Source organism: Manacus vitellinus, unplaced genomic scaffold (genome assembly GCF_001715985.3).
Source record: "Manacus vitellinus isolate BGI_N305 unplaced genomic scaffold, ASM171598v3 scaffold_7_pilon, whole genome shotgun sequence".
Taxonomy (NCBI): domain Eukaryota; kingdom Metazoa; phylum Chordata; class Aves; order Passeriformes; family Pipridae; genus Manacus; species Manacus vitellinus.
This window is the reverse complement of record NW_021940813.1, coordinates 10,084,533-10,095,465: the sequence shown is the minus strand read 5'-3', so window position 1 is coordinate 10,095,465 and position 10,933 is coordinate 10,084,533. Positions and strand designations below refer to the sequence as shown.

General features: G+C 38.4%; 1 protein-coding gene across 2 annotated transcripts in view; it reads right to left on the bottom strand.

Moving 5' to 3' along the window:
• Nucleotides 1-1,946: 1,946 nt before the first annotated feature.
• APOO (apolipoprotein O) overlaps nt 1,947-10,933 on the bottom strand; it is a 28,054-nt gene continuing 19,067 nt past the window's right edge. Inside the window, exons 8-9 of one of the 2 annotated variants that reach the window (XM_018084219.1) lie at nt 5,296-5,391; nt 1,947-2,453 (exon numbers count right to left, since the gene is read on the bottom strand). In XM_018084219.1, the coding sequence (XP_017939708.1) occupies nt 5,323-5,391 (69 nt within the window). In that variant the 3' untranslated portion in view covers nt 1,947-2,453; nt 5,296-5,322. Of the gene's footprint in view, nt 2,454-2,540; nt 2,717-5,295; nt 5,392-10,933 lie in introns of those variants that run through there. The other variant, XM_018084220.1, reaches the window with a different exon arrangement.

Below are 10,933 nucleotides of genomic sequence, written 5' to 3'. Positions count from 1 at the left end.
GAGGATGCTGAGATGACAACACTCTTTAAGCTGCACAGACTCTGGTTATCAAGCCAAAGAGCCTTCAACTGGAAGGGTGACCAAACTGTTGACATGAAGCTTGGCTGGGGAATACACCATTTTTAGCTTACATTGTAATACCCACAGGCAAAGTCTGGCAAGAGATAACACATGCATGCACAATTTAGTTCCACGTAGCTGTGCATGTGTGCATACATACAAATATATTTTTATATATATATATATATATCTACAGTGGTTGACTGCTCTCCTGGTCCTCATTAGGAAAGCCTGTGCCAAGAGAGCTGAATGTTCACAATCTCTTGGGCTCTTACCAGCATGAAATTTTTTTTTATTTCCTGCAGTTGAAAAAAACAGAAGATGTAAGGAAAGGATTTCAGCTAAGGCTGTCTTGCTCACATTTTGGAACTATTTCCTTGTCCTGTGTGTATGCAGGTGCTTGAAGGCAGTCATTTCCTGCTAGATAAAAGCATTCTGGTTTGATGTCAATCACTTGGGACATTTGTAAGCAATAGTGTAAATATGCAGTATGAAGAGGTGATCAAATGAAAAGCATTTAAGTGATGTTTATTTAACCCAGTATTTTTTAAACATGCACACACACACACATATGTAAACAAATAAAGAATTAAAGCTGTTTCATTTGAATGATACAAACTGGACTTTGAGGCACTAAAAAGAAACAGAACAGCTAACAACTGCATCAAAAATAAGAATTAGAGAAGCATTCTTGGTGGAGTCTAGGAGTGAAAATACCTGAATTACCAAGTAATCATGTTCTTAAGTGCCAATGTGGTATATGCCAAATATTACTGAAAAAAATACAGCATCTCAAGCTGTATTCCTAATTTCCTGGTAATCATCCTCTATATGATATGTGAATGCATAAGTGAGGAACTACCTTCAATGGAAGAAACAAATCTATGCTTTTATGGCAGGAATGGTGTAACAGAGCAGTTACAGCTATGATTGATATTTCCCAAGTTTCCTTTCCACTACTTACAAAAACACTACTTTGATCCTCCCAAGCCTGCTTGAACCATGTTGGCAAGTTTAAAGTAAAAACAAAACCACACACACATACCTCCCAAACCCCTTGCAAGAACGCTGCTCCCTTTGCTATATCAACAGACATCTTTACCAGCCTAAAACAATCATAAAAACATGCACTGAACATGTTGGGAGACACTGTTTTTCTGCCCGAGGCAACCACATGCCTTATGCCTCTATTAAAAAAGAGTTGGCCCATTTTATAATGCCCACATAGACTGGCATTCACATTGCCAAGGTCTGTTTGTTTTTCTCTAAAAGTTTATGGAATATGCTCAGCTGGAATATCTAACCATGCAATAACAAAGATGTTTAAAAGAATTTTGAATATGATTTACTTTGTATTTTCCTCCCTGCTCTTTTTAGAAAGTTAATGTATCATACAAGCACATATCTCATTTCATCCTTCCCCCATTCCTCATATTCACTGTTTAATTAAGGAGCATTTAAGACTCACCAACACAGCTTTAAATGCTCTGAGCTACTTGGATTACAGTAACTTGTGAAGCATCATGCCCCAAAAGAGAGACTCACGGAAATGGCAACAAATGATGAAAGGGTTTTATTGTGCAAAGATTTCAAAATGCTGGAAATCCTTTTGTATTTCTCTTCGCTTCGCTTTTTCCTCCCCTCCCCTGGCTGGGAATAAGGAAACAGCCAAGTTATTCTATAGCTGGTTCCCACCACCACAACATTCTGGTTCCCATTGTGCTGTGCATTCAAACAAAAACAAGAACAAGCATTAACAGCTCCATTCCCATCCATCTACGAGACAGGAACTCACAGATGCTTCATTATATACCTCCTGCTGGCACTGATGAGGCAGAAGACTCGTATAGAAAGGAGGGGGAGACTCCAACAAAACACAAGAGTCATTGTAATTGTTCCCATTCCTAATTCTATGAGCCCGTGTCAGCCAAAACATCATGCTACTTCCAGCTTCCCCTCACTGGTAAAAAAAAATACAGGCACTGTCAACAACATCTCTAGAACCTTCCACAGATTGAGCAAACATCGCATCCACGACTTTAAAGAAGTTAGGAGGAGGGAAAAAACTGGACCATTTTGTGTATCTGGAATTTTATTTTATATATAAATAATAAGAGACTCAGGGATTTAGAGACTTGCTACTTGCAATGTTGATCCTGCAATGGGACAAGCATGGGCAGACTTCAGTCCCACTGCAGAACGGAGGACGAGGTCTCCAGACTGACCCAAACCACGTAATGTCCTTTCACAGAATCCATACCAGAAGCCCGAGCAGCACACAGTCAGACTGCCCCGAGGCAGAAGGCAGATTAGTCACATTCAAAATGGATTCAGATGGGTTTTCATCTTTTTCTTGGGAAATTGTTGCTTATATCTATATTTTTTTTCTTCACCTATAGCCAAAGAAAGGGGACAGAGGTCATGGGGGAGAGGAAAAGAGGGACAAAGCAGAATTAAATACCATAGGCCTTTTCTTTTCAATGTCAAAGTGACATTAAAACTTTTTTCCTTTGATGTGGCAACTTGATCAAAATCTTTTTGAGAAACATTCTCAATACCAACTCAGTTGCAGTAGAGATATTTAACTCTTCATATTACTGACATCAGAGCACTAATGATCATGTCTGTTCTAGAGGACTTGATTCCCATAGTTGACCTATGTGGAAATACAAAAGGGAAAGAACACTTCATAGCAAACAAACACCAACTGGAATCTGGTGTAACTAACCAACTTTCTCAAAAAGAATTCTTTTAAATTCTCATCAAATGCATGTCTTCCTTATCTTACTTACTCTGGTGTAAGACCAGGGTAATTTAACTCAAAGAAATGGAATCACATAAATATGGAACTGGAACAGAGTGAAAATGGGATATGCTATCTGCAAGGAAAAATACAAAAACCCCCTCACTTTCGTGCAACTCCTCTGCACAACAGCTGGATAAAATTACAGCTTGCTTCTTCCACGATGGGATGTGGTTTGAGCTGAAGTTTATGTATAATTATTGATGACAAACTATAACAAAGGAGGTTTAATGGTGCTGGTTTTTGGAATGGAGAAATACATTGCTGTCTCCGGCCCAAAGTGATTTTGTCCTTGGCTGACCACTCACACTTCAGAGACCCATGCTGTGGCAAATCATCGAGGAAATGAGATTGTCTTTATTCTAGTAACCACATTCAACTAGGAATATTACCAACAGTTGAAAATACAGGGAGACTTTCAGGACTGATCTCATTCAGAACAACAACAAAAAAGTGTCTTTTCAAAGACCAGAGCCATGTTCTCCAACCTTTGGGAACACACAAATCCAACAAAACATCTGGACTTGGGTATGGAGTTGAATAACTGGATATAAGTAACAAATCACCACCCCCGCAGAACAGCTGAAATTGATACTGAATTGAACTTTCACCAATTTATTGCCTGAGGTCAAAAATGTATCAGTTTCCTTTATATATCTCCTCCAGAAGCCATATGTGGTGAGGCACGTAGGTCTCAAAACCAGCACCATCCAGATACTTCAAGCACCTGAGCAATTTATCTTCACTGTCTTAAAACCTTCCCCAAACAAAGAAAACGTGCCTGAAGCAAAAAGCTGACATTTCAAAAAGTGAATCAAGGCCTAAGAGAAATTATATTCATAGTAAGGAATGCTAAAAGAAAATAACAGCTATTTATGGATTTCTGCTTGTGGTGAACCTTGATATTTGTACAGTGTGTCAAACAAAAGTTCAATTTTCCTGGCTTTTTATCATTTAGTTGTTCTGTCCCAGTTGACAGTAAGCACAATAATATTTCAGTGAATTGCAGAAAGGCTTTTGTTCCTCTTGGTTCTCCTGGGTATCTTTAAGCAAAAAAAAAACCAAAAATTCTTCCTATTATTTTTCAATTTTTATTTCACATGAATATTTTACAAAATACTTAAAAAACATGTATTCTTAAAGACTTTATATTCAAATGTCTGAAGGAAAAACTAATGTGCTCAGTACATCAGCCAGTCAACACACCTCTTTGCCCTTGTGAGAGTTAGCTATAGCCATTAAAAATACATTAAGGAAAAAACATCAAAAAATAATTTTGCTTTTAAAGGTTGCTGTGTAACAGTGAAACACTGTTGCTCAGCAGATGTGTGCATTCCACCACACCTGCAAACATATGTGACTGGTGGTAAAGCATGGAAGAAAAAAACTGGTGCAGTGTGCTAAATCTGGGCCCTACTTACACAGTTGGCAGTAAGGGAAAAAAAATAGAATTTTTGTACTAAATGGGACACTGCATAGAAAAATAATGAGGAGTCCCAACAATCCCAGGACCATTTTCTGATGAAAAATCAGTTTTTAACATGATGTAAAAATAATACAGGGCAAAACCAAGCAAGTAGAAAACATGTTCATAAAAGATACCCTTTATCAACTGATAACAGAGCAGACATTATCTGACATTCTGTACTAAATGATGTCAGATAATGTCCATTATAATTATTAATAATTAGCCTCAAATACAGAGTAATTTTTGTACTATGAAACTGAACCATCTTGAAAAAGTTGAGAGGATATTTTTGTTTTGCTTTTCTAGAAACTGTAACCATAGGACTTGCTTGAGTTTAGAAAGCAGCCCCGAGGCCAAGTCAGAAACAGAATGGGTGTCTCAAGTTTCTGCCTTGGAGAACTGGGAAATGCTGCCTCCATTTTCTCCATCATTTATTCCCAACTGATGAAACATCTCATTTGAGAAGTGCATTAACATGAAAGGTCAGGCACATCGTTGACTGTTACAGGCTGTAAGACAACACTGTACCCTGGCACTGACAAATCTTTAGAGAAAACTTATCAGCAGGGAAGAGGTTTCTTTTCCCTCCTTCATACTTGCACAAATGTGACATAGAAGACAAAAAGGTTTTTGGTATGCGAGGAAGAAATAGGAAAGAAAAAAGATAAAAAGACCAAAACCAACTAACAATATAATCACAAGGCCTTGCTCAATTAACTCAGAACCCTTCCAGTAGACGTATATTTATTTTGTATGCTCTGAAGACAAAGAATTGAAATTCCTTAACTTAAATAGTGTTAAGGAGCATGCATATTCTTGACAAATGTTAAAAGAAATAAAGTTATCTGTCCCCTCCTTTCCTCATCAGTATGAAGAACATAACAAGTCAAACTTGCAAATGTTCAGCTTTTCCTGGTTACTTTGCCACTGTAGCCACAAACTATTATCAGTCTTTATCCTTTACCTGTCTGATGCCAGGTGATGTAGCGTTTTACTTCTGGGCTCGCTCTTTATTTGAAGCAGCATGGACTTCCAGGGGCTTGTCACCAACTGCATCACCCTTGGGGAGTGAAAAATGTGCACAAAATTTCAGTTGAGGCAGTCCACAATTAATGTTTTTACTGAAACAGAAACCCTCTTCAAAAGCTGAAACAAAAATGTCTTGCAAATCAAGTGGTGGTTGATGAGACTAATTCAGTATAATACACTCAAATATGATCTCTCAAACACTTTCTGGACTTTGGTCTTCCTGCAGTTAGCTGAGCAATTAGAGGATCTGAGAGAAGTAGTAGTTCAACTGAAGTGCTTTAATTGACTCATTTTGCCTGCACTAATAACAGAGGATGAATACCCACAGAGTAGTTGTTATTTTGCATTCTTTGAATTCTGTGTGGATTTTTACAATAGGTCTCTTTTAGCACATATCCTTTGAGTGAGTGTTCTCACACTTTCCCCAAAATAAATGATAGAAATCAAAGAATGAAGAGAAGCTTGTTACAGTGTCCGGTCCATCTATTTGCCAAGATGCTACAACAAACAGGCATTTGATTATAGTTTTAAATAGATATCAATAAAAAAAAATACTTAGAGGCCACACACATGGCTTGGGGACTGAAGCACACGACATACAAGGACAGGCTGAGATGTGGGTCTGTTCAGCCTGGTGAAGACCAGACAAAGGGGGAACCTAATTCCTATCCATAGTTCCTTAATGGGCATTTACATATTTGGAAAAGCTAGGTTCTTCTCAGAGGTTCACACCAAAAGAACGTGGAGAAAAGGACAGAGGAGCATGGAAAATTTTTCTTAGACCTAAAGGGCAAAAAATTATAAATGTATCACATGACTGATCACTGGACCAGGTTTTCTAGAGAACTTTCTAAATCTCCACCCTTGGAAATATTCAGCACAAGGCCTGAGCCACCAAATCTAACTTTGAAGCTCTCTCTGCTTTGAATGGTGGGTGGCTGGGTGAAATGATCAGAGACGGCACCCAGCCTCAATTGCTCTTTAATTCTACACATGAAAATTAAATGGCATATCCTTTTTATTCTAGAAAGACATTTTTACCATTATGATTTAAATAAGGAGATGATTTGTGACAGCCAACATGGCTTCACTAATGGCAAAGTGTGCCTGACAAAGTCGGTGGCCTTCTATGACAAAGTTACAGTGGTGGTGGATGAGGGAAGAGTGACTGATGCCATCTACCTTGTGCAAAGCATTTGACACTGCCTCGCACAATATCCTTGTTTCTAACTGGAGAGACATGGATATGACAGATTATCCACTCCGTGGATAAGGAATTGGCTGGATGGTCACACTCCAAGAGTTGCCGTCAACAATTTGATGTCCGAGCAGAGACCAGTGACGAGTGGCATCCTCAGGGGTCAGTGTTGGGACTGGCTCTGTCTTACATTCCTGTCAGCAACATGGGCAGTGGGATTGAATCCACCCCCAGGAAGTTTGCTGGCACCACCACGCTGTGTGGTGCAGTCAACACGCTGGAGGAAAGGGACCTGGACAGTGATAGAACCAGGGGAAATGGCTTTAAACTGAAAGAGGGCAGGTTTAGACTAGATATAAGGAAGAAGTTCTTTACTGTGAGAGTGGTGAGGCTCTGGAACAGGTTGCCCAGGGAAGTTGTGGATGTCCCATTCCTGAAAGTGTTCAAGGTCGGGCTGGATGGGGCTCTGAGCAACCTGGTCTAGTGGAAGGTGTCCCTGCCCATGGCGGTGGGGTTGGAACGAGATGATCTTTAAGGTCCCTTCCAACCCAAACCATTCAGTTATTCTATAATTCTAAATGTGATGGAAAATGTAACAAAAGAAGCCAGAATAGACTGGAAAACATTTCACAGGATGGGGCAAATTTATACATTACAAACTAAACACAATAAGGCACCAAGTCTATGAGACGCTGCACATTCTGTGCTGGAGATATGGACTCAATATATCAAGATTCAATTATGAAGATAATTCTTAACTTTCTTATTCAAAAAATGCCTAGCAAGACCTTTGAAAGGTGACTCTTTCAAAAACCCATTTTGTTTTGATTGCTACTCTGGGTATTTCACAGTACAGGAAATCACAGCCACAAACCACACCCATTTCAAAATAATGGTCTATTCTGTAATTTTCCTGTACAGGAACTTTTAAGTTATGACGTTTTATTACAATTTATAATGAATAATCTGACTAATGATGCCTCACCTTAGGGTTTACTCAATCCTGAACAAATGAACTAAAAATAAGTTGTTCACAGAGAGGTCTGTATTTTTCCGGTTGCCTGTTTTAACTTGTAAAAAGCAATTATCGTCTAGGTAAGGAAACAGGGGGCTTGCTAAGTTCCTTTGTTTCTGTGAGCTCAACAGATCTCAATACAGGGCTTGTCTTCACTAGATCTATTAAGCCTGAGTTATTTAATTCAGCCAATCCACTGCTAAACTGTCATTCCTCACAAAAATTCATTTGCTGAATTAGCAACTAAGAAGTACTTTTAACTCCATCCACTGCATATGCCCACTATGTCAAAATGAGCCTGAGAGAGACTGTTCAAGCAGTAATATGGGTTAGCCAGAAAAGGACATCCTTTGAGCTGGCACAGGAAATACACACACATAATTTTACAAAAAAGTGCCAAAGTCCTCTAGTCACACTCAAAACCAAATCAGAAGCAAAAAAGGTGTTTAGATCCATGACCCAGAAGACAGACCTCCTCTGTGCCATGATTCCCTCTCATAATTAGAAGCAGGCACATATTCAAAGTCTTTCTACTTTCTGGCTCAACACAACCACTCCATAACAAATCTGGGTGGCCAGAGGAGTTCACACATCAGAGCTCTATCCTGCAGTAAAAGGAGAAATATTTTCCCTTCTTATGCTTCTGACGGTTTTAATCGAAAAGTGACTGACAAGAAATCTCCATAACACATTCATTATAGTGTTCAATACATGGGGATTCCATAGGATTTAAAAAAAAATCATTATTTGAAACTGAAAATGATACAACTACCATTTTCACATTACACAATGCTTTTTGTATGGTTTCAGTACATGAGTGATTAAAAGACACCCTGACTTAGCTCACAGTATCTAACAGAGATACATCAAGACCTTAATTTTAAACAACTTTAAAAAAACCCACAATGATTTATCTGAAAATTTTCCTTCCATGCAAAGAAAAACACCCCAAAGCAAACCAGCTTAATGTCAAACCCCCTGTGCCTTTTTCCCTCACAGCCAAGCCAGGTGCAGAAGTTAGTTTCTGTTGCTACCTCTGAAGAAGTTTTGCAGGTGGCCAGGCCTTTTTACACTGGCACATATTCTTAGAAATTATAACTTCAAAGGTAGGTATACATGTCTCAGGCTTATGAGAACTCTTCAAAGGGAGAGTCTGGCCACCAGAAAAAAACCCAGCAGCTGCAAAAGAAAAACATAGGCTCACCTGGGCTCACAGATTAATAATTTATTTTTTTCTTCTGTCCTCCTTTGTTTGCAATGTATTGCTTAGAATAAAGAGAACATCACTATTCATCCTCCCCCAGTCAATCAATTACTCATTCTTCTTTTCTTTAAGTTAAGCTTGAACTTAACTCTCACAGAAATATGAGGCACTTTCAAAAATGTTGCCCTTAAAAAACCCAAATTTTTGTAGAGTGGATTCTGTCTTTCCCACCTCTAATGCATCTGAATTCCCCTCTGCCCATACTAAGGATCAATTCCAAAAGAAGTAATATTTTTACAAGTTTTATACTCTTGTTGTTCTTACTACCAAACAATAAAAGGAGGACATCTAACAGGAAACAGCATTTTCTGCCCAGAGTAGATGTTTATCTTTTAGTTCAGGTGACCAAACTTTTGCTTGTCTGTTCAGAAGCTTGTCTGTTCTGAAGACAAGCCCTTACAAGCATTTTCTGTAGAAAGAAGCTCTCTCAGCTGCTTATGCTGTGTTTGAAAGACAATCAAAACAGAAGTAACTTAAAAACTCTCTTGAAACTCAATTTAAGGTTTGCTATGGTCACAATTTGTGATCCTAATGTTAAAGCTCCCCAGTCAAAACACTGACACCACATCTTTCCTCAGAGCTTTCAGGTGAGGAAGGTTCAGGTCCACAATTTCCTTGATGTTTGTTCTGAGCAAGTGCAGGAAACCAGCACCCAAAGCTGAGCCCTCCTTACACCTGGAAGCACTCTGTAACCAGCTAGCACTTAAAAAAAACCCCAGAGGTAGTAATAGAGATAAATTTTTAATATTTATGTCTTTTACACATGTAATAAAAACATATATAGGTTAAAAATTATATATATTATATATTAGTGTTGCTAAATCACTGGTGGTGTCCATCAACAGACCAGACAGGAATGAAAACCAAATAATAAGCCCTAAGAATTTCTCTCAATCTCCAAAGCTGAAAGGGAAATTAGTTTTCTGTGAGATCTTACTACTAGTTGGGCCAAAGTGGAAAAGAGCACATGCAAGAAGAAAGGAACAAGGGATGAAAAGAAGAGTGTTTTTAGAGCTCTAGTGGTGCTCTGGTTTTGAACAATTTGGCCATTTCAGTAAAAACAAGGGGTGCCCAATTCAGTGTTGTGGGAAGAAAGAGAATCCAGAATTGTTAAAAATACAGCAAAAGTCTTTGACTGGTATACAGACAAGACAAAGTGAGAACTAACCAAAGAAAATTGGGTTTGTATGTGCTTCAGTACATATTTTCTCACTGACTGGAACAAAACCTGGGTTTAAGTGACCTGATGCCACAACACTGCCCTTGTCACTTAAGACAAAGTCATTCCAGTGTGAGAGCTCAGAACCTTACAGGACAATACAACAGTACAAATTATGGAAGTATTGAAACAGAGGCAGAAGAGGAAAGGCAAAAAGGCTGCATTTCATTAAAATAAACATCAAAATTAACTGACTGACAAGCAAGGCCCAATTGTTAGAAACTCACAGGTGGGATGTATTGAACTTTTGCTCTGAAATATTTATCTTTACGCAGTTTTCTGTAAATAAATTAGAATATATTTGTATAGAAAACTACAGTCCTAAAAATTTATGCTGTTGCACGAAATCCTCAAGCTGCTAGGGTTTATCCATCCCTCTGACCTAAGCCATTAAAGCTGATAAACTCAGCCAGTATTGAATACAGACTGCTGGGGAGAGAAAAAAAGGGGGAAAAAAAAGCTGCAATTCACTGGCTTAACAGTTCAGGTTGTTCTGTACACACTGGAAGGGAAAAAGTGCAGAAGAAAAGAAATGTAGAAAAAGATGATCTTACATGAATTGGGCAGAACAGAGAGACCAGTGACTCACAAAGATTAGCTGAAGGCATGCAGAGTATTAGCCTTCATAACTTCAAAACCCCAGTAATGAAAGTCTGATGCCTAAGGCTACTCAAAATGGCTTCAAACACTTCATTCTAAAAAACTGCATAAAGGCATAAATTAGTACAATTTTCTATAAATTTTGCACACTAAGCTTAAGATAGACAAAATTTCAGGGACATATCTTCCATTTTACTATCACTTCCCCCAAAGTGGTAATATAAATGCTAATACCAGTTCCACTGTTTTTTGTCAAATTACTTCTGGTGAGTAAAGA